General features: G+C 31.0%; 1 protein-coding gene across 1 annotated transcript in view; it reads left to right on the top strand.

Annotated features, from left to right (window-relative positions):
* Positions 1-24,539, top strand: part of LOC129989057 (intermembrane lipid transfer protein VPS13D-like) — a 47,312-nt gene extending 22,773 nt beyond the window's left edge. Inside the window, exons 21-32 of the mRNA XM_056097372.1 lie at positions 1,096-1,186; positions 1,312-1,460; positions 2,561-2,667; positions 3,382-3,547; positions 6,253-6,416; positions 6,510-6,683; positions 7,346-7,473; positions 7,604-7,760; positions 9,674-18,255; positions 19,388-19,641; positions 20,641-20,983; positions 24,027-24,539. Of these exons, the coding sequence (XP_055953347.1) occupies positions 1,096-1,186; positions 1,312-1,460; positions 2,561-2,667; positions 3,382-3,547; positions 6,253-6,416; positions 6,510-6,683; positions 7,346-7,473; positions 7,604-7,760; positions 9,674-18,255; positions 19,388-19,641; positions 20,641-20,983; positions 24,027-24,119 (10,408 nt within the window). The 3' untranslated portion in view covers positions 24,120-24,539. The remainder of the gene's footprint in view (positions 1-1,095; positions 1,187-1,311; positions 1,461-2,560; positions 2,668-3,381; positions 3,548-6,252; positions 6,417-6,509; positions 6,684-7,345; positions 7,474-7,603; positions 7,761-9,673; positions 18,256-19,387; positions 19,642-20,640; positions 20,984-24,026) is intronic.
* Positions 24,540-25,147: the final 608 nt, after the last annotated feature.

Raw genomic sequence — 25,147 nt, 5'->3', positions numbered from 1 at the left:
ATACTGACTGACAATCATACTTTAACCAAAATGTCTTGATTTTAAATAGTTACTAAAAATAGTAATAGTAAAGTAAAATAGTTCATGTTTCTGCCAATGCATTTTAATATTAAAAAAATGAATTAGAATTCTTGATGAATATTATTTTTACAAATGTGCTATTTTTACAAATTTTTGCTGTATATGCAGCATTCTGGGCAACTTCTAGAGACATAAAAAATCTGGGAAGACAAAAAGATCCTTGCTGACATTACAGTTGCTTTGAAATCTTATAGTTTATAATTATTTGTTTGTAAAAAATACTTTTCCCATTTATATACCTAATTAAGCATAGAAAATAGAAAAATAATGTATTCCCTGATGTATTATAAGACATGGGCTTTTTATGCATCTTACTTTTAATATTTATTAATAACTTCTTAAGCTCTTACTGATTAATTTTTTCTGCTAAAAATTGACTGTGTATATAGTGTTATTTTTTCTGAAAAGTTAAATTTATTTGAGTACTTAAGGTGATATGGTGCTATTTAAACATTTGTTTAATTGATAACTACAGTTACTATAAATGCTTGTAAAATTAAAATTTCTAAAGCTGCGGATTTTGATATATTTTTATTTTAGAATTCATTAAAAAATGCATCTATTTTGAAATTTAGTGTAAAAATTATTATATTCTAATTCCATACACTTTTCCATGAAACATATATTTCAGTACATTCAGTAAAATTTTTACAGTCTCATTTCAATATTTAAAAAATCTATAGTGTTTCAAAAATCAGCATATGAAAAAAACAAATTTGTTTCTCTGATGCATATTTTCCCTTCTAATTTGTTATATTTTTATCTGTTTATCATCTTTTCTTGAGTTTTAAATCAGCGTTTACTATTTTGGTACCTGAACTTGTTAGTTTTAAAAATTCATTTTTTTTTTTTAAATTTCTGTATTTTCTTCTTTAAAGATTATATTCGTTATTGTCTATAGTAATGTTTGGTATGTAAAAAGTATTTACCTTGCATAGGACGTTTTCATATTACATAAAGATCCTATAATAAATTTTATGAAATATATGTGCATGTATTGCTTATTTATTTTAGACGAATGGTGTACACCCAGGATCCTGAATGGCCCTCTATTGCAGTTACAGGAAATTTGCCAAAGCTGACAGTACATATCAGTGAACAAAAGGTAAATTTGTTAAATTATTTTGTTTCTTTTAATGATTGCTTTTGTTTTAAGTGTTATTTTATTTATTTTTATATTTTATGAGTCTTTCATAGTGTTCTGAAATTATTTTCATCTTTCAAATTCAGGTAAATGCACTGCAGACATGTGTTGATGTTATTAATTCACCCATAAGATATAAATCTGTGAGAAAAGCAGCATCATATTATACAGGGGTGAATTCATATGATTTCGTGGAGCATTTTAATGAAAAGAGCTTTAAAGAGAAGAAACGTTTGTGAGTATTTTTCTTTTAAATTTATGTGTGTATAATTTAATATAATCACTTCGCAAATAAGTAAATCAATTTATTTACTACCAAGCATAAGTCAACTTTTTTGTACTAAAACAAAATATAAAATATCGATTCCTTCTTTCATTGTTAAAATAAACTATCTATTAAAATCGCGAATCAATTATTTATATACACAGATTCATAAAAATATAATGCAAACATTGTGAATACCATTATATAATTTTTGTGTGATTCTCGTAAGATGCTGATACAAGTCAATGTTGACAGAGTTTGAAAATCAATGGATCAGTCAAATATTCAATTTCACTAAAAATTGACCATAAATATGAACTTCATGTATATTAAATCTGTTTTGGACCAAATATACCCATGCTAGTATGATACTGGATTTTGAATAGGAGGTAATAGCTTAGTTCTGTTTTTGGTTATCTGATCAAAGTTTAAAAATTATATCTTTTCCCAAATAGACTTTCTGTAGTTTTGTACTTTAATGTCTAATTAAGCAGTGCATACTGCTAGTGGATCATAGCTCCATATTGATAACTATCTTTTTTTATATTGATTGAAGTCTTTAAAATGTGAATACTCCTGGCAGCTATTATTGATATTTTTTTACTTTTTGGGAAAATAGGAGGGGGAGAAGAAGAAGAATACATAAATTGGATTATGTGGAACTTTTTTGAAATTATATTAATTGATGCATTCACTCTTCATTCAAGATGCTAAATAAATCATTGCAAAAAATAGAATAGGAAGTTATATAACAGCTATAAAAGTTCATGTAGATTTTTTATATCCCTTCAGTATATTGAAATGCAAAGAGAGGCTTAGTAGCTTTAAAAATGGTTTTAAAAAATTTCAGAACTTTTATATGTGACCATATTTTGTTTGTTCCAAATCATGTAAAATAAATATAATACAAATTATTTTTTAATGTCACTGTCACTAAAAGCTAAACTGTCTATGTTTAGTGCAAAATGGGTGTTAATATCTAATTTCAATTCATTCTTATTGGGAAATATTTATTATTGAAATTAAAAATGTTTTGTACTTTAATATGGTAAGCATTTATATTCTTATAGAATATCAAAAGAAATTTCTGAAAGCCATACAGATCTGAATGAAAACTCTTTGATATTTCTCATGGAATTCTGTATTGACCAGATGTCTTTTGATGTCCAGAGTCGAGGTAATTTTTATTTGTTTTATATGTGTATAAATTATTAATAATTCTTGTAAACATCTTACAAGAATACCATACAGTAAGACAACAAAACCATTGTAATTTTATTATATTACATTTTGATTTATAATTATGGTTGCTTACTTATCATTGTAAACTTTTAATTTAAATACCTTAGCCAAACTATCAGAGGATATTATATACAGTATTGTAAGAATACACTCGATTTAAATTGAGTTTCTAAAATTTTCAAGATAACCTATAATTAAAAGATTAATTTTATAAAATTTAATTCTTTATTATAACTAACCTTATCTAGTAATTTTGAGTGGCTTTTCTAGAATTCCTTCTTAATTCTTAAATGCTCAGTATTCTTACCAAAGCACATGGAGATAGATGTATAGGAATGACATTTGTAAGGTGAATGCAATTATTTGTTATCAAATAATTCCTTTTTATTTCTTTTTTTGTATTGTACAAAGCAATGTTTAAACTATAGATTTAAATTATCTGTGCTTTGGTAAGATTACTGCTTTTTAATATAATTTAAATAATAATCTTTTTAATATAATTTAGTATAATCATATCTTTTTAATATAATTTGTAATTTTTTTATTCATTCTTATATTCATTAGTTTTATTAATATTTGTTGAATTAAAACATGTTACAATTTTTGAGAAAATTTAATATTTTGTTGATTTTTGTACATATTTCATCAGGTCATAGTGTTGCAGAACTGCAGGTAACTGGTGTGAAGACAACCTTATCAAAACATCCTCATGATGTTTCTTTATCTCTTTGTGTACACAGCCTGCTTCTTGTTGATGCTTTACAGACATATGGACAAGATTTTGAACTATTGCTTGCTTCACATAAACATTTGAGGTAATATGAAAGGAGGTTATTCAGTACTGTTGCATTCAACTTTAGTATGTTATCATGGAATTTAGAAATTTATTGAAGCTATTTTCATAAAGCTACAATGGAGTTTTAAGGTGCTGAAACATGCATCTGTAATCACGCAAGATTTTAGATCACCTTGCAAAAAAACTGAATTATCTATCTTTAATTTCTATCAAAACCTTCACTAATTGTTTCATTCAAGGAATTTTTAATTAAAACTGACTATAAAAACTAGTGACTATAAAAATGGTTTAATTTTTGCTATCATATTTATACAATGCACAAAATCATGTGATAGGCTTCATAGGACTGTAATTATCAAAGAATAAAAGCTTATTCTAGAAATAGTAGTGCATAAGTATCTATAATTATAAATACTTTAAAAAATTGAATTTTACTTGTAAATGAATTGCTAAAGAGAAGATAAGAAAATGTAACGGTTCAGAAGATCAATATAAAGCATTGAGGTAGAATCGAAGTAAGTTGCTATTATAAAATAGGGGGGGGGGGGAGATTGGTAATTATTTTTTTACCTTTGATTTCTTTGCAGTTTCTCAAAATATAGTATCAATATGTATATCTAAAAGTGTATTAGTAGTATCATTGAAGATACATTTTTTTAAGTATTTAAATGCAGTGCTTTTATGAATACTTCAACTCTGTCAGTACAGAAAGGCTGCAAACGCTCTTTGAATGAGGTGATGGAAGCCATCCGAACCACTTGAATATCCTCCTCTTTTTGTTAATATGATTGAATGAATACCCATAAGGTATGCTTTGTTCCTTAGAGAAGCTTCCCAAGATGGATTTGTGAGGGGGGGGGCAAGAATGTCCATTTGCTTAATAGCATTCAGTTAATGGGGACCTCTTTTGTTTATTTCAGCTTTTTAAGAAAAGGTTGTCATTGCAGTTTTTGAATGGGGAGTGCTGGAATTTTATTATTTTTGAAAGAAAAAAGTGCTTCAGTATTCTGAAGTACCTGAACTAAAATGATCTTAGGAATGAGAAGATTAAGTGTTGATCAGAAACATTTCGTATGTATTTATCTTATTTGAAATTAGTTTATCTCCAACATTTCTGGTACTGGGGCTTTAAGATTTAAAGTCAGATATGGTTTTATAGAAAAATGATATATTTTTTACAGATTAAAAAAATAGATATAGCAATTCATTTGTCCTTACTTTTATATCATTCTGTTCAAGTTGATGGCTGAATTTTACTAGAGCTCTTAGACTCTATAAGTTCTTTATATTCTTTCCTGGGAAATGTTTCTTTGACTGAAATAGCATGAACTCTATTAAACTGATAAATTAGGGTATTCCTTAAATTATAAAAACTATTTTGGAAAGAAAGCTTTAAGAAAATATATTACCAAAATATTTTAATAAATGTTAGTTCCCTCTTTTATTTTTTATTTTTTTCGGAGCTGTTACTAATACTAAAAATTTATCCATTTTCAAATAGTTTTATAGGCTTTTGGGTTAGGATTTTCATAATGTTTTTCTTTGCTGAACATATAATTGTTCTTCATTTCATGAAATTGTTAAGAAAATATATTGCCAAAATGTTTTAATAAGTGTTATTTCAGGCTTTTTTTTTAAAAAAATTATTTCAGTGCTGTTAGTAATGCTGAAAATTTGTCCATCTTGATTAGTTTTATAGGCGTTTGGGTTGTGATTTCTTTCTTTTTCTTTTGCTGAAAATATGATTTTTCCTCATTTTATGTGTTGAATATTTTACTGATGTTACGAATCTTTTTAAGAAAATTGAGATGTAAGGTTTTTGTGGTTTAATTGCAGTGGGTTCCAGTTAGTGATATTTAATATTGCCATTATACACCATCTACCAATAAGTAATTGGGCACTTGGGATAAAAGAGATAAACACAATTTATTCATATTCAATTGTTAGTAGGGCTTCCAGTTGAGACAATTACATCCTTAACCCACTGGGGCATGTTTTCCTCAAGTGTTTGGATGATGAACAGTTGTATTTTCTTTCACTCGGCTTAAGAGTCGGAGTCGGCGTTGGCATACCATGAATTAAGATCAAAGGTCCCAGACCATAGTACGAGAAACATCTTCCGACCATAATTCCACTTCCGCCAAAATTTACTGTAGGCACAATGCATTCTGGCAAAAGGTGGTTCTCCATGCATATGTCAAATCTAGACTCTGCCACATGGCTGATAAAGATTGAACCTTGATATATCACTCCAGAGAACCTGTTTCCACTCATCTACAGTCGAATTTTGATGTGCCTTGCACCACATCCACCTAGCAGTAAGGTTGGATTTTGTAATCAAAGGCTTATGGGTGGCAGTATGACCATGGAAATCAAGCAAATATATGCTTGTGGATGGTATTTATTGAAACAATAGTCTCAAATGCTTGTTATGCTGGGTTGCGGTTATGCGTGCCATCGGTTTGTTATGGTTTTTCTGAATTTCTTTGAACAGCAGTAATGCCGTTGCTGTTCCCTACACGATATTTAAGTACAGAAGGCATGATGTATAACACAGATATCCTTATTTGCATGCGTGTCCAAATATTTCTTGGTAGACAGCGTACTACTAGGAAAAAGAAGGGGGGGGGGAATTGGTTCAAAAAATTTATTTTTAATGTATTATATTATTTTTTGACTGATAAATTTTAATGGCTATGGATCTTAATTATTTGATTACTTTAGTATGGATAGCACAAGTGGTAGTTTGAGAGACAGTGAACCAAATTCGCCTGCATCTCCTGCAAGTCCAGATCCTATTAGTTCCCCTCAAATAGGGAAGTCTGCACCAACACCTCCAGCAGCCCTATCTGCAGCTCTTAGTACTTTAAAAAGTTCATCAAAAACTGGTATATTTATTTTATTTGTTTTCTTATAGAGACTTATTTTATTTGTTGAAATGTAGTTATTCTGATAATAATTATAATCATTATTTTAAAAAGCCGAGCCTTCTAGAAAATGGTTTTCTTCATTGAGTGTCCCAAAAACCGAACAGTATGTTTCTGATGCACTGATTACTATGGAGTTCAGCTGGATAGAGTCTCCAGCAACAGAGGCTGATGTTACAGAAGTTCTTCAGATTGGAACGGTGCAGTTTAATAATTTGGATGTTATAGGTAAGTGTTATTCTGATTTATGAAATTTCTTTTGTTTCTTTCCTTAATTATTTTTCCTTTCTTTCTCTGTGATATATCAATATTGTAATAGAAAATTTAATTTTTTTTTACCTGTGCTTCTGCTTCATTAATACTTCATTTTCTTTAATTTTGTATTTTCTAAACATGTAATTTTAGGGGCCATTGTTGATATTTGACCTTTTATACTGGGTCATAATTATAATAAATAGTTCTCAAAATTTGCAAGATATTAAAGTCCCAGTTTCAAACCGTTTTAAATTGCACATAAAGCAATTCCAAGGTCAGACCATTTTCCTTTCCAGTAATTGTTTGGCTCAAAGCAATATCTTTATTGATTAGTATATAAATATATTAATATTCCTAATAGCCAATTCATAGCTCTAAATCTTATTAGTGAGGTTAGATCACTTTTGACTTGAGAACAGCAGAAGCTGTGTCATTTGAAGGCAATCTTCACATTGATAAAATAAAGTACAGAATAGTTTCATTCTCTTTATATTTATGCTATATGTTTATATCAAAAAATCTGAATGGAAAATAGTTTTTTATCATATAAATATATCAAACTATGTAGTTCTTCTTCTATATATTATATAAAAATTGAAATGTTTAATGTTGGTTCATTTTTCTTTATTTTGTAGCAAATCAAGAAACTATTGTTGAACTTGTAGATTTTGTTAAGCGTATAGCTTTGGAGCGAACTCGAAAATCTGTTAATGGAAAATTATCCCCTGTTGAGGAATTGAACAAATTGATTAGTGAAAAAGAAGTAAATAAAACTTTTATCTTATTAAAATTTTATTTCTATTTATAAGCTTCTCATAGATTTTTTGATAATAATATTATCACGAAAATCTAATTATATAAATATTAATAAATTTAATTGTTTTTATTTTTAGGGTTCATCAAAGAAATACATATCTAGAACTGAAATAACATTTGATTTCCATCGTCTTAATATACTTCTGCTAAGAGCTGTAAGTCAAAAACATAGCACTTTAGGACAAAAAGTTGCTACTGCCACTATTTCTGGGGCTAGAATTCAAGCTACCATTGGTAATTTTTTAAATTCATTTAATATTTCATTCTTCATTTATTAAAATACTTCCTCTTTTCAGTGACTAGTTGCTTCACTGAGAATATTGGTTGTGTATAATTTCAATAATTCAATCTCTTATCTTAGTTTGATTTTCCCTGCAGCAGAGATGCAATAGTGCTATTCTAGTGCTTTTTATATAATTTTTTTAACTAAAAAGAGACAATAAAATGTTGCAAGAATTGTAAAAAAATTATAAAATTGTGATTAAATCATAAATTAAGTTTAGAAAAGTGCATTAAGTGTGTTCAGCACAATTATTTTTATTACAACTATAATATTCTCTGCTACCCATTTTATATTTAAAATTTTTCATTCTTAATTGTCTACTAACTCTGTACTAGCTCATTAGTGTCACACAATATTTATATATTATTTAATTTTAGCATAGTTAAAAAATATTCTTTAACATTGATGTTTTAAGTTACAATATATATTATTTTAATATTTGGTGAAAAATAAAGTTAAAGTTATAAAATAGGGTTGTTACATTGTTTTTTATTCATGATTTCAATATCAAAATTAAATAATGAATAATTTAATAATAAATATGAAAAAAAAATATTTTATTAGTGTGAAGCAATTCTTATTTATCCTTTCCATTTTCTCCTTCAGTGACCCCTGAATCTCATTAATACCACACAGATAACAATATTGCGGCACTTAGTTTAATTGCATTAATGTTTTATGATAGATTTTAAAGCCATGATATTTTAAAAGTCTTACACCTACTGTATTTATGGAGCACATGAATCGTCCTAATGGATATAAATCCCATAATATTATAGCGCCATTAGAAATATAATTGTCCTATTAATCTATCTTTTGATTTGGGAAACTCAAGAGGAGACTTCTGTTTCTTACTGCAGTAGTCTTCTTTGGTTATCAGCTTGTTACCAGGAATATTGGCTGGGTTTAAATTCATTTAAATATCTTATACATAATATGATATTTATGATTCTGCCAATAAAATATTTTTAAGCTTCAGATTGTGATTGATTGAATTGAAGCTCCAGATAAAATTGTGTTATTTTAATAGTGTTTCACCTGTTTTGTTTCTTATGTACTTGAACTTTCCTAGTAAAGTTGAGTTGATGTCATAGTGTCATTAAAAATCTAATTGTCTGGAAAATGGATAATCTCTTTCAAATTATATGTTAACATTATGTAATTCTGTTTTCTGTTATCTAAAGTAAACTTTGTAAATGATAAGCAAACTTTTTAACTATCAGTAATGGAAAAATATTATGCAATTAAATATTTGAAGAAAAAACGAAAACATTGCAAATTTCAATAATAATAAAAAATTATTGTTGAAATTGTGAATACTTTACTTACAGTGAATTTTTATCAAAACTCAGGGGGAAAAAACTGTAAACTAATTGTGTGCCTTTGGGAAAAAATTCAATTTTAAAATTGCATAAAAACCCTTTTTGTACAGTAAGATTTTCTAAAACTATTGTACATTACTAATTAAAATCACATTTAGTTTTTTAATCAAATAAAATTCTATTTTAGATTTTTAAAAATTACTTTTAAATATACATTTCTACCCTCCAGTATATATTAGAGACATATTTAGTAGCTTGAGATCAAACCATCTGACTTGTTGGAAATTAAGAGACACACATTCTCCCTTTTTATTAATGAATATATAAATATTTTTTTCAGATAGGAAATTATGTTTTTAATTTGAAAATAAATTACTTCTACTGTAGTAATGTATATGAAAGCCAAAATTTTAAAGTTGTAATTCTTTGTCTCTAAAAATATTGTTTTTATTTTTTTAGAATGTTTTCTTTTTGTTAATTTATTTATTATAATATACATTCATAAGTATTTCTGATTTAAAATACACTGATTTTTATTACAGGATCTGTTATTGAAATTCAAGGTTCCCTTGGAGGTCTTCAGGTTCTTGATCTGATCACTGAAAATACAAAGCATCAAAAAATTATCAGCATTGGTTATGATCCACTAACTGTTCAACCTGTTGATTTGTTAAATATATTAGAAGAAGGAATGTATAAGCCTCTTAATCACTCTACTCCATCAGAACCTCACTATGCTTTGACATTTGCAATCACTAGAGGAGATAAAGCTGAATCTCAAGGTGAAATGGGCAGTCCTCAAGATCTTCCAAAATTTGCCAAAGATAAGCAGCAAGGATATCTTAATGTTAATTTGAGAATGGCATCTCTGTGTTACACACATTCACCTCGTCTATTATATGAGCTCTCCTCTTGTGCAACCGAGTTTAAAGCATACATGAGCTCGTTGGCAAGCTCTATTAAAAGTGCTGCAACTGAAGTGGCAAAAGGAATCGTTTCCAAAAGAACAGGATCAATCAGTGCTTCACTGCATGGGAATAATCCTGAAGTTATGATGAGATCTCGCTTTGAAAGTACAGATGATATCGCTGATGACTTAGTTTTCTTAAACACAGATGCCGAAGATGTTACAGTTGATTTGAAACTCGATGTCTTGTTGCAAACTCCTGTTGTGGCATTTCCCTCATCACCTCAAAGTCCTCAGGTTCTTGTGGCTCACCTGGGGCGCATTGCCATTCAAAAAGGTGTAACTGGACTATTAAGCAGCCAACAGTTTTCTATTGACCTTACTGAATTGAACAAAGACAATACTGTATTTATTGAAGTTAGGGACATGAATATGCATTTTGTAAATGTGGAACAGAAAGCCCAAGTGTCAACAAGTCTTAAAAGTTCATCAGAAACTGTAATTTTGCCTAGTCTCTCCAGTAAAGATCTTTATGCTTGTGACGATAAAAATCAACTCATAATCCATGATACTGTTCTAGAAATCATTTTTAGTTCACATAAATCTGATATTGCTTCTGAAATGGTACCTTCCATTCTTGATGCTAACAGTAGCATTCATTATGAACAGAATTCTGATCCAAACCAAGTTGAAATAAGAGGTAAGGTTGTCAATCCTTTACGAGTAGTTTTAACTAAACATCAATTTCGTCAGATGATGAAGGTTCTAGATAATTTAACATACACTGCAGATACAAATCTTGCAAGTGATGTAAAGCAGTCAACTTTTGTCAGTACTTTGGAAACATGTGATGAGCTATCTCTGTTAAAAATCAAACCTGATGCTTCTCAGATAGCTACTAAACTGCAAAATTCTGTCAAGGTATCATTTGAGTTGCCTGATCTAATAACAGAATTACGAGATGATCTGACAGATAGAGAAGAAGGCATTGTGAGCATTACATTTCAAGAGTTTTTGCTTGAGTATCAAATGGACAAGATGCATGAAGCCACACTTCAGGTTACACTTCATTCACTTCTAATGGAAGATTTGCGAAATAATGAGGTTTCAAACCATTGCTATTTGATGAGTTCTGTGAATCAAACGAAGACTAAAAGCTTTACTTACCCAGTACCACCAAAATCAAATTTCATTTCAACATCATGCCCAAGTCTAACTGAAGCAACTTTAGTATTTCCTAATATTTCATCTGTATCACTGCCAGATAGACTGTGTACACAGAATATGTTTTCTCTTAATTCTGGAAGAAAACTATCTGGCACTCGCACAATTCAAAGATCACGATCGAAAACTGAAGAAAATTATCCATCAACTCCTCCACCTTCACCTACTGCTTCAAATGATATAAGAAGTCCTACTTCAGATGCTTTGGTATCTATTAATGTTAGCCTTATTGACAAAAAGTCACCTCATTTTGCCACAAAATACAATAAAGTTAGTCAATTTATCGATATAGATTTTAATAGTTTAGACATAATCCTTAATTTGCAAACTTGGGTTATGGTTATCGATTTCTTTAGTTCTGGAGGTGATGAAATCGAAAAAATGGTTTTAGATAGGAATAATTCAGTTATGAAGAGTGAACGAAAAATTGAAAATGAATTACCTAAAGAAGTTTCAAATTCTGAAATCAGATTAAAAGTAAGAAGTTTAACTGTTGTTCTTAATAAACCGGAATATAAGCTTGCTAGTGCCAATATATCCAATTACATATCAGAAATGTCTTTTCAAGAATCAAATTATACAATTAAAGGTACACTTGGTAGAATATCTGTAAGTGATTTATCACCACATGGTTATTTGTATCCTGAAAAATTTATTACAACTGGAAGTGAGGCATTACATTTTGACGTTTTTAAGTATTGTAACACCTCTCCTACTGAGCAGAATGATTTTGATATGAGTGTTAAATGTCAGATGAGCTCAGTTCAGTATATTCATACTCAACGGTTTTTAACTGAGGTCACCACCTTTTTCCGGCATTTTAATGAAATGCAAGAACTTATCAGAAGAATTCGTCTGGCTGCTTCTGGTGCAGATGTAAATCCAGAAAATACAAGAGGATCTCGAATAAAATTGGATATTTCAGCTGGATCTCCTGTGATAGCAATACCACAAAGTGCATCAATGACGGATGTGCTTGTTGCCGACTTGGGCCAGATTACTGTTTGCAACACTTTTTTGCCCTATGGGAGTAAAGGCACCATATTTTATAATGAAAAGAATGATGATTCCAAACCTCCAGCTCATAAGAAGCTCAAACGAACAAAAAATAGGGATTCTGCAGACATTCTAAAATCGTTATTGCAGCAAAATGAATGTCTTTTAGATGTGATCAATGTTGAACTGGCAGACATGGATTTGTATTCAGCTGTTTATATACCTTGTAAAAAGAGCAAAAAAAGAGGTAGCAATATTTCATCGCCAGATTCCAGAGATCTGATTTTTCCTTCATTCATTATTAGGAAACAAGGGAATGATTTGCTTCAGCAAAAATTTATGCTTCAGGTACAAGTGGAAAGGAATTTGGATTCTGCTACTAGTCATTTAGCACCTGATTGGACTGTAGAAGGTGTTGTTTCATCTGTGTATGTAACATTGGATAGAAAACAGTATAAGCTCATTTTTGGTGTACTTAATCAAAATTTGGGTGAACCTCTGGAAGAATTTTCTTTTGATCCCAACACTGAAAGTGAGCAATTCCTTTTAATGGACACTGATGAGAAGGCCTGGACAACTATGGCAATCCACATGGATTTAGTAAATGTTTCTTTGGAACTTATTAGAAATGATGGCATTGTAAATAAACCTAGTGAGTGTTCATTAGCAAAATTTGACTTTATTAAATCTCGTTTATCATATGAGGCATACTCTGACAATAGTCGTGACATTGATTTGGTATCCAACAAAATACAAGTTCTAGATATAAGATATAAAGATGCCCCTGTAAATAATCGCCCAAATGTTTTCACAAAAGTATTACAACCTACAAATACAAATGATAATAATGGATCCACCTTACAAGCTGAAGTTCATTATCGAATTACTAATGATTTTACCAGATTTACTGTTTTACTGAATAATATGAGAATGATGGGTGTTTTTGAATTTTTGGGATCAGTGCTAGATTTCCTTACTGTACCCAGTAATGCTACGCCCCAAAAAGAAATTGCTGATCAACAAAAGGAATCTAATATTAACAAAAATTTAAATAAGACTCAAGGAAATTTTGAAATGAAAATCAATGTAACTGACTCAGAATTTGTTGTTGTAGAAGATACCTCGATGTGGGATAGTAATGCTGTAATTTTAAAAGCAACTGCTGTTTTTACTTGGAAACCAGATTACCAAGAAAAGCCTCTGTCTTGCAGCTTACAGAATCTTGAAGTGTTTTCTTGCATATTAGGAGTAGAAGATGATACTGCTCTTTCGATCATAGATCCTCTAAGTGTAAGCATAGAAATTCTTAGTAAAACAAATTCGCCTATCATTCAGCTTGAATCTTCTGAAATACAACATGTTCTTGAAATCTCTGCTGTAAATCTAAACCTTCGCTTATCTTATTATGATATCACTATGTTTTTAAAGATTTTTGATTCCATTAAACGCCAAATTGCCTTTTATAGTAAGCCTGCTGCCCTTGTGTCTTCGTTACCTGGTATGACCAGCTCTCCTAGTATCGATTGTTTAATAGCACTAGGATTTTCAGCACCGGATTGCCAAAACGCTTTAGAAATTTGCAAAGGAAATATTAACGATGCTGCCTTATGGCTAACTCAGCATGCAACGCCTCTTGATGCTTCAACCAGTCCTGTGAAATACGATGACTCTTCTTCAATAAAGAGAAGAATAATCAATGTAATCTCAGCAGAAATCAGGCTAACATCTTTTAGCTTATGCATTATTGATGACTGTAGAGATGCTGATGTACCGGTTGTGGAATTGAGTCTTTCAGAAGTGCAGTTTGTTCAAAAGTTTTTTAATTCTCCAGAGGGATATGGCAATTTCAGCTTCAGTGCTGAATATTATAATCGTGCATTGTCAGGCTGGGAACCTGCCATTGAACCATGGAAATGCTTGGTGAAATGGAAGATCCAACCAATGCAGTCTAAAGATGGGAAGAAATTTACATTTAATATTTCATCACCTGATTCTATAAATTTCAATGTCACCACTTCTCTGATCGAACTTTTCAAGACAGTGAAAAAGAATTGGACTGAAGAATATTTGAACATAAATAATAGGAATAAAGAATCAGTACCTACAGATATGAACAGCCCTGGCTGTTATAGAAGGAGACTCCCATTTATGCCATTTGCGTTGAAAAACGACACAGGAGGTAAAATATGGTTTGCTACACAAATAACATCAGTCAAGCAGCAATCTCTTGATTTAGAGAATGATAACTTGCCAGCCCAAAATAGTAAATTCTCTCTGTCGTGGACAGAAGTACCAGCTGGGAATCTAGTACCAGTCCCATTTGAAAGTCGTTCCAAAATTCGTCACAAAGATTCTCATTCAATGAAACTCCATCAGATTATAGTAAAAGCCGAAGGATGGCATCCAGCTGCTCCTGTGTCTGTTGATAGGGTTGGTACTTATTTTCGACATGCTTCTCCACAAAGTCATGTAGCATCTGCATATACTGAGAGATTACCAGCAAGAATAGTTTTTGTCGTTGCCCTAGAAGGTAGTGCTCGGAAACTCATCACTGTACAGTCCTCTCTGTTAGTTTCTAATAAACTGGAAGACGCTATTGAATTAAAACTGGAGAACTCTACTTTGCAATTCGGACTGAAAAGCATGTCCATGTATTTAGTACCACAACAAACTTTACCTGTGCCATTACATTTTGTATATGCTCAGTTATGGGCACGACCTGTAGACAAGTTTGTAGCTTTCTGCAATCATGTTATTCATTGGAATGATGTCAAAAAACCAGGTGAGGTTCAAGGCGGTTTAAGAAAGTGTAATTCCATTCAAAAAACTTCAGAATTTTACAAATTTTTAGTTCTAACAAAAAGACGGAGATTTCCGTCGGAAAAAGAGATTAATTTTTTTCCTAGTGCTATTGATAGTATGCACAACAGAACTCCTCCTGCTCATAGAATTTATTTCGTACCTTGTTTAGAAGTTGTGAATCTTCTACCTTATGAACTCCATTTTTACTTGAAAGATACTAACTTGTCAGGTTTTGTAAAGCCAGGAAAAAGAAAGTCTGTCCACAGCATAGATATTTCTGAGCAATTCTATATCAAATTCTTTTTGGAAAACTTCAAGCGATGCAAAGACTTACCTTTATCATCTTCTTCTCGTCATTTTCCATCTAGAATTGAACTACGTGACAATCAAGATAGAATGCTTATGCTACAATTAAAAGTTCAATATTTGCCTGGTGGTGGTTTGAAATTATTTGTAAGTGCTCCCTTCTGGCTTGTCAACAGAACAGGTCTTCCGCTTGTGTTTAAACAAGAAGGGACACAGATAGAAGCTGCTGGCCAATTTGAAGAGCATGAACTTGCACGATGTATGGCTCCTCTTTTGTTTTCATTTCCTGATCATGATTCTAGTACTATGTGTAATATGAGAATTGGTCGATCTCTTCATGTTGATGGAATCCCACAATGGTGTATGAGATTTTCTCTTGAGAAAGGCGTTAGAGTTCGCAGATTACATGTAATGAGAAAAGACTCCAGACCAGATCTAGTCTATAACATAGGTATCGATGTTCGTGCAGGAAAAGGAAAATATGGGGATACTCATATTGTAACTTTGTCGCCTCGATATTATCTAGACAATAGTTCCAGCCACAAACTGGAATTTTGTCAATTGTTTGCTACAAAAGATAATAGAAATTTTGTTCTCTCTGCAATGTCAAATTCTAGTCTACCTTTCCATTGGCCTCGCATTGATTTGGATAATTTGCTTTGTGTTCGCCAACCTGATATTGAGGACTGCCATTGGTCAGGTGGTTTTCCTATTGATAACATTAAATCATTTCATATAAACATGAGGGATGGTCAAGGCAAATCAAATTTTCTGCGTGTTGAAATAATATTGCAAGGAGCTACGTTTTTCATTGTTTTTACTGATGCTGACAGATTGCCACCCCCTTTTCGCATTGATAATCATTCTGAAGTTTCCATTACTTATTATCAAACTAATGTTGAACAAGAGAGATTGAAGACTTCAATCAGAGCACACACATCTGTATCATATGCTTTTGATGAGCCTACTCTCCCTCCTTATATAACTCTCTGTGCTCCTGGAGGATCTGCTGCTACATATAACATGAATATTTTCAGAGAAGGTAGTCAGTTATTTTATGAAAATTTCATATATATTATTTTTACTGGTACATTCTCAGAAGACAGCATATCTTCTGTACCCTCAAATCTAGCTAATAAAGAATACGTCCTTGATGTACCATATGGTAATAAAATAGTAATAAACAAAAGAGAAGCTGGAAAGCGATCACAATTGTGGCGAATGACCAGCACAGGTATGCTGCAGCATGAAGGTTCTAGTCCTCCTAGAGATCCTCATAAACCAAATTCTGCTAATAATGCTAAAACAATGGTACTAGATATTGCAGATCTTGGACCACAACCTGGTGAATATACCAATCTTATCCTTAGAAAACCAGATCCACGTAGAAAGCATACTCAAACTTGGAAATTCACATCTGACGGTCGTCTGTGCTGTGGCTACCCAAATATGTATGTTCAGTCAAGAGATGGTTTTAAAGGTTTGAGGCGTGGAACAGATGTTGTTCTTGGACCAACAATGCCAGTAAGTTTTGTGACTTTAGATAGTGGTATTCCAATAGAGCAAGCTATATCTCGTAAAAAGCTTAGAGGAGGATCTGGTGTGCTTACAGTTAAAGTTATACCTGATGGACCTACAAGAGTTCTCCAAATAACTGATATTAAGAGGAAACAAATAATGACCCGATCATCACCTTCATCTGATTGGGTAGTAGTTGAAGAAAATCTCCACAATAAACCTAATGACATTGAGTCATCTGACCATTCCCCTGATGGCAGCAGCAGTCAACAATCCAATAATGGATTTGAGGATATTGAAATGCAGATTAGTTTACAGTTGCCAAAAGGCCTTGGAATCTCCTTAGTCAATTACTCGTGTGAAGAACTTATATATATTTGGCTTCATAATATTATGGTGGAATATAACAAAGCATCTTCATATCATTCATTAGATGGAAGTATAAAAGATATCCAAGTTGATAATCAGCTCCGAGACGCTGAAAAGCCAGTCATGCTGTACGTTACGGAACAAAGTATGTCTGATGAACAGAGACATCTTCCAGCTTTACATTTCACAGTTCAAAGGATATGTACCCCTGTTATCAATGCTGAAATATTTAAGCACTTAATTGTGACAATGAAAAACTTAACAATACAGTTGGAAGAGAAACATCTTTTAAAATTGTTCCAATTTTTTGGATATGATCAGTCTGAAAATGAAGGAGAAAGAACTGATGAAAGGGATGGCAATCAATCTCAGAGAAGCATCACTAAATCTATGGCTTATGAGAAGCGATACTATTTTAGTACTTTGAAATTGGTTTTGCAACAAATAAAATTGAGTGTACTAACAAGTAGTAATCTTTCCTTGGATCTTCTCCAAGTTAAAAAGAAAATGAGACTGACTCTAATAAAGTTTGAAGATGCTACAATCGAACTTGATGCATTTGTTAGGGTTCATCCCTTTGAGACTGCAGGATTTCTTATTGATAGTATCATTGAGCATTATAAAGAAGAACTAAAAAGTGAAGCTGTTAAAATTCTTGGAGCTGTTGATTTCTTGGGAAATCCTTTAGGACTAATGAATGATGTTTCTGATGGAATTTCAAAGCTCATACATGAAGGTAGTGTCGGTGGCTTAATAAAAAATGTCACACATGGCATTTCCGATTCTGCAGCTAAATTGACAGGTAGCATGTCAGATGGCCTTGGAGTTGTGACTATGGATGACAAACATCAAAGGATCCGAAAACAAATTCGACAACAGAGTGCAGCAAGAGGTAATGATCATCTGATGGCTGGTCTTAAAGGATTAGGTTTTGGCCTTATTGGTGGTGTGACCAGCGTTTTCACTCAGACTTATGAAGGAGCTGTTCAAGAAGGAGTACAGGTACATTCCTTATTTTCAATTATTTTATTTCTCCATAATTCTAAAATTAGCAGTTAATCTTTCACTTGGCACAAACTCTGATCGTGTATTCTTGGGATTGGTCTGCTCCACGACGATCCGCCTACCCGAAAGGGTGTAAGACCTTGAAGGTCGCCAGGGATTATTCTTGGGATTGCATGGATCCTCAGGATTATCCTAAAATCAAATATTTTGCAGAACAATGAACATAGGCCAGAAATATGCAAATTACCAACGCCGGCTTTATTAGCAAAGAGCTTTTTATTGCGACTTAAAAAAAAAGCACAAAGTAATAATTAAAAAAAGATATTGTGTTACTAAATGTTAAAAGACGTATTTTGCATACAAGTTTTGCGATATTTAATCTAATGTTCTACTTTGCAGTCGCAATTATAATTCGATATTTTGAATAGTTTATACGTTAAAATAATGCAGGGAAAAAAAAGTTTTCTTTTAAAAAAATACTAGGAGCTTTAGTGTGGATATAATTTTTTTTTTTTTTTAAATATAAAACCAATAGTCTGAAAGTATAAAATCGATAGAGAAGAGAAGATATGTTAAAGGCAAGAAAAGCTTATGCATTAATATACTTAAAGGAATTTCATTGATGTTTTCCCCGATGATTATATACCATGAGATTCTGATATGTATTTCTTTACACTTGTCGATTTCGGTAAGGGGAAAATAGGTATCTTTTAAAAGAATTTGTTTAAAAGATTTGCTTGACCGATTTTCATCCCTTCACTCGGAGCCTGAGAACCGCTGTTTTAAGTATTTTTTACTGAGCTTCTGTAGCATTAATTAAATAAAAAAGGTGGAATTGGATCAGGAAATAAGAGGACATTTTAGAATGAAGTTAATGTGGGCTAAATTAAGATAAAAATTAGAAAATTAATTAGGATTTAATTCAAAGATATCATTACACACACACATACATATTTATATATAATGGAAAATATTACACTGAATGGAAGATTTTCAGACGCTAGACAAAATTAAAATCAAACAATTCTTATTGTAAAATTTTTACATTTCTATAAATTAAATTACTAGTTTAGGACTGTATGTATATGAATTTGCTAGTAATATTAAGTTTTTATAATTTATTTTTTAGGGCTTCTTTTCTGGTCTTGGTAAAGGTATTGTTGGTACTGTAGCAAAGCCAGCTGTTGGCTTCCTTGATTTTGCATCTGGTGCTGCAAGTGCTATGAGAGACACCAGTAAAGGAAGCTCACATTCTGTCCTTGTACGCACTCGACCACCACGAATATGTGTCGGCTCTGGAGGCTTACTTCCACGATATTCATTCCAACAAGCTCTGGGTCAAGAATTTCTTTACAATTTAAATGACAGAAATTACAATGAGCTGTAAGTAGCTTTTTTATGTCTTCTATTCCCGGACCAGGCTCAATTTCTCAAATAACTGAATATTTTAAACTTAAACAGGGTTTGCTGGAACAAAAAGATTTGCGTACAAAAAATGAGTAACATATTAATTAAAATCTTCACTAAATTGTCAATTTAAATAATTTTTAAAGTGGATATAAATTTATTATTATTTTCTAAAAATAGAATTATAATTCAAGAATTAGAATAAGAAACATTTATTTTTGCATTAAAAATGAAAAGTATATTAATTAAAAGTAAATTTAAAAAAATAGTAGCGCAAGACCGAACTTGGATCTCGTGAATGCTTAGCCAGTGCCTTATCGAGTGCGCTGTCCGGACACTCAGTGACAGTGATACATTATTATTATATAAACTATGTTGAAAGTTTGAGAATTATTTTCTCGAAATCTGCTATTGCGTTTTAAAATTTCAATTAATTAATATGCTAAAAACATACTACCGTTGTACTAAATCTCACCACGAACTAAACTTTCCAATCGTGCTATCACCAAGTAACTAATTCCAAATTAATTAATTAGAATTCTTGTATAAATATTTTTATAATGATATATTTTAATTTCACGAGACGTTGTCCTTAATATTCAGAGAAACTAGTACCTTCTGTTTCCGCACTACTCCTATTATCATCTGCAACAGGTATTTTACAGTGTTCTTAAAATACTTCGTTAACTGAAGCACATGCAGACTTAAAATACTTCTGTGATAAAACGTGGACTGATTTGCAAAGTAAAAATAAATTTCCGAAATCAGATCAGTTGTAGAGGCTAGAGTTCTGCCAAAGGAATAATAGGTATAAAATAAAAAAAATGCCAGTAGTTGGAGATCAGGGCCAGTTATTTTATATATGTGTGTCATGTGTTTTCTTACTTTTTTTTTTTTGAATCAATCCATTATGTTAATTTGACATAAAAATATATCCATATAAGCATGCATTTATAAATGCATTTTCTTTTTTAGGTTTATTGCTAAAGAACAAATACAATCTGGGTCTGAAGATCTGCATGCACTAATATCAAATGAACATGTATATTTCCTCAGTAGTGGCATGCCGTCATCGAGTAATGTGGTGCTAAAAGTTCCTTTCACTGATTTGTTTAAGTGTTCATATGTATATTCAGATGCTGGTGTGATTGGAGAAGTTAGACATTATTTACAACTCATAATGAAAGCTGATAATGCTACTGGTTCTATCACGGTTCCCAGTGACTCAGGAAGTAGAAGACATTCCAGAAGTACATCCATTGAACCTCTTTGTAAAAAACCACAAGTGCGCTGTGATTCTGCAGAAATTGCCCAAAAAGTATGTAAAATAGTTTGTAACGTCATTCTAGTTAATTGAATACATATTTAATCAAATGAACGAAATTGAAAATGGGGGAGGGGCTGTGTAATGGAATACATACTTTGCACATAATTTTCATTCAGCTGAATAATTGTTATGCTATATAGTATAGTATATTTTTCAATAAACTAAGGTACTATTAACTTGTAATAAGACATTGCAGTATGCATAGTACTGTTTGAAGGAATCAGCTAAGATACTCCAGCTATGGGTTAGAAAAGTGTGCAAAACTGCCTCAAAAATCTATCATACAAATACATCATGCCTCAAAATTACATCATGCAAATGCATGATGTAATCTGAAAGCCATTACCATTGAATGAAAATAATCTAGATTATTGAATAATATTTTATGATTGATTTCAGCTTTATTAAAACATATTATTATTTAAAATTATAATTAAATTCAGTATTAATAACAACAGCAGAAAAGAATGTTTTAGAATCAAATACAAATTTTAATTATTGGATTGGAATGACATCTTCCATTTAACCTTTAAATTATGACTCGATGTGGGGGACCTTCAATTAAAAATGATTTTTTGTAAAAAAATGATTTCCATCGCTGCTTTTTCAATTGTTGTAAGATTTTGCTTTTTTTTCTAATATTCATTCATCAACAATAAATTGAGTCATCCCAATGTGGGAATACAGGAAAATAAGAAATTAGGACTTTCAATTAATTAATTGCATATGGCGAGTAAAATATATAAGTATTAGCTGTATGAGAATCGAGCTCTCCTGAAAAAGTAATTGGGTAGGAATTTGGGATAAACAGCATTTTACCACAAAGGAAAAAAGTCCATGTATAGTTAAATAAAATTTAAAATGCAGAGTTTTGATGCAGTTATCTTTCCCCATAAAATATTGTTCAAAATAATTTTATGTTTTTCTTTCTTTTGCAAAGGAAAATCACTAAAGTAAAACAATTACCAATTCATAGCTAAAAGGGCTTCTTATTCCAAGATATTTCACACGGACGAAGGCAACTCGAAATGAAAATGAGATGCTTCCGGTATGGTGGTTGGATCTCGTCACCCTGGAGGATACACAAAAGAGTGGGTGGGTGGGGTCTGGCTCCTCCCTCGATGACCAGATGCACTTCCTTAGGGAACGGTTGTTCCTTGGCCGGTAATGGCCCTTAGGACTCAACCACAATTCCCGCCAGTACTTCTGTTGTGGCGGTTCGGTCATTCAATATTTATTTATCCGTGTGCATTCGGGCGGGTCGTAGAGTCAGTGATATGACTATTCCAACATATTGACAAATATGCCCGTCTGTAACATCAAAAAATTCACAGATATACATCAGAAATTAATGGGAATTCTGGATGGGTAATGTAATCATAAAAATTCTTGTTAATTCATTCCTACTGTTTCAAACGCAATTCAATACTTGTGAAATGTGAAGTAGAATGTTTTATATACAGTTGTTTTCCAAAATCGGAGAATCATTCACTGAAAATTTTATTTCAATGAAAAACAGTAATCCCTTTTGTTTGGTACACATTCAGTCTCTTTTTGAAAAAAGGAGGTTAAAACCATTTTTAAGAAAGTAGACTGGAGATAAAATATGAAATTCACTTTTATATTATATATATATATATATTGCTAATTTAACTGTACCCTTAAGTAGAATCAAGGAATGGGTGAAGCATATTGTTACGGATTCCGGGGATTCTTTGGATTTGTTGGTCGATGAAAGAACACAGTCAACAGGCCTCAGTAACAAAAGACGACGATTTTCATTAAATACGAAGACAAGAATACGCAGACAACAAATATACAGCCGAGACGAACACTGGCAACACACTGCAACAAAGAGTAGTCCACAAGTAGTAACCGGTAGTGATAACAACCACAGCACACAAAGCGGCCAGACTGAATTCAACAGGAGGACTGAATCTTAGTAACTACTTTCTCCAAACGTTTGCAATTCTCCATTGTCACCTCGCTTTAGTTGTATCCAATTGTCGATTCACTATTACACCATGCTACTCCTCACACGACTCAATGCGATTTCTATAATAATTACCAGAATTCGACACACAGCTCAATTCAGCAATCGCTTGAGCTCCACAACAACGCTTGCTCTTTGCTGGACTGTTCCAACTATTCGCCATTAACTCTTTCCACGATCCGATATACGACTGTTTTCGGCTTGAGACTGCCGGCCTTTTGTAGTTCCCGGAGGCTGTCAGAGAAGGTTCTAGAACAATGAAGCATATCTCGGTTCCTATTGGTTCTGTCACCAAAATTCTGGAACATTCCAATATTATTTATTTTGTCGCCAAGTTCTAAGATCACTGATTCGGCATTCGACCAGCATCCAGTAGAGCTGGTCGTAAAACGGTCTTTCCAGTGATTGAACTAACCGTGCTGTGAAGCAACATCACAGATTTCTAACAATATGTTTTTTGAGCTAGTAACATAAGACAATTTATAAAAATTAACTCATATATACAGTAACATTCGAATAGATTTGTTTGTTCTTGTACATACAAAAACTCAGTTTTAAACTCTTTGAAATATGTAGCTAGAAAGTCATGCTCCTTTAATAATCTTAAAAATTGTTACTTTTTTATTAACTAAAAAATTATTTTAATTTAATTTATTCATTTAATATAAATATTAATAATACTATTAATAAGAAATAAGCTGATTTATGACTTGGAAGAAATAAACGAATGAATTAATGGTTTTTAAATTGATGATTTATTAAATTTTTATTATTCTTTAAAAGTTGAGTGGATATTTTTAAAACATTATTAATTTGCATGTACATGTTTTTCCAGTAATAAAGTATTCAATTTTGGCATTTTATGAGAAAAATTCTAAAATGTCAATATTTAATACTTTATTATTGGAAAAACATGTATGTACATCTGAAATAATAAATTAATTTATTATTCACATATATGTTTTAAAAAACTAATTTAACAGGCATGATTTTATTGTAAACATTATGATTCAACTTTTTCTATTTTTTTTTTTTTTTCAGGTTGCCATGCAAATTAATTATGCAAAAAGTCTTCATGAAGAAAGAACTTACATGGTTGTTGCTGATGATGAATTTGATGAAGATAAAGATTAAATAGTTAAAAAGACTGATTAATAAGCTCTATGTGATAGTTTAATTACTGATTTTTTTTTGTTAATCTCTAATTATCATTATACAGTGTATAGTGTTTAGGAGACCAAAGATTTTAAATTTATAGAATACTTGTATAGAAGAGAAATATTTATATTTTAGTTGTTGTTTAATTTTAAAAAGTGCTATTTTCATATCTTCCAAAAATTATGTATAAAACTTACTTTTAAATTCTATGTATCATGGGATTTCAATAATTGAGTTTAATATTATTCAGATACAATTTTAAAATTTTCTTAAAAGATTTTTTTAAATAAATTTGCACAATTTCAAAAATTTGTAACGGAAACTTTTTGGTATATTTTCCATTGTATAAGGAAAAAACTTAATACATATAAAAACAATCTTGTATTGAAAATATGGCAATGTTTTTGTATTAAAAAAACACACAAATTTGTGTTTTATCTAACAAATTATTACTACTTAAGAAATTTATTATAATTTGTGTTATATTTTTTATTTTGATGTTTGTGGGAGCAAAATAAAAACTAATATGTTTTAACATATGAAAAAGGTTGCTATATTTGTATTGTAATATAGTATATAAAGATTTCTTCAATATTATAGTTTTGTTCCTTTACTAAAAAATTTTCAGTGATGTTTGCCTTTTGATTTTCAATCACAATTTCATAAATATTGGGCTGTGTGGAAAATTGTAAATGGTGCAAATAATTCTCTAACTTTTGTAAGAAAAAAATAATGAAGACAATCATTCTGATTTAAAATAACTATACATCTCTTTTATCTAATAATTGCATAATCACAATTACATTTTATTACTGTCAAAATAAACCTATGCAATTTGCATTTAACAAATCATGAATAGCAAAATGCCAGAGAACCTGCTTTAAAAATTCTTTAGAGTACTTATACCTCAACAGAATATAGGTATTGAAGTAATTATTAATGACAATATTTGTTCAAACAATTTTCCCAGAAGTTGGGGGAAAAAAACTGGAACCATGTGTACT

This window comes from Argiope bruennichi, chromosome 10, assembly GCF_947563725.1.
Source record: "Argiope bruennichi chromosome 10, qqArgBrue1.1, whole genome shotgun sequence".
Classification (NCBI taxonomy): domain Eukaryota; kingdom Metazoa; phylum Arthropoda; class Arachnida; order Araneae; family Araneidae; genus Argiope; species Argiope bruennichi.
Note: the sequence above shows the minus strand (reverse complement) of the source record. Positions and strands in the feature narration are given on the sequence as shown.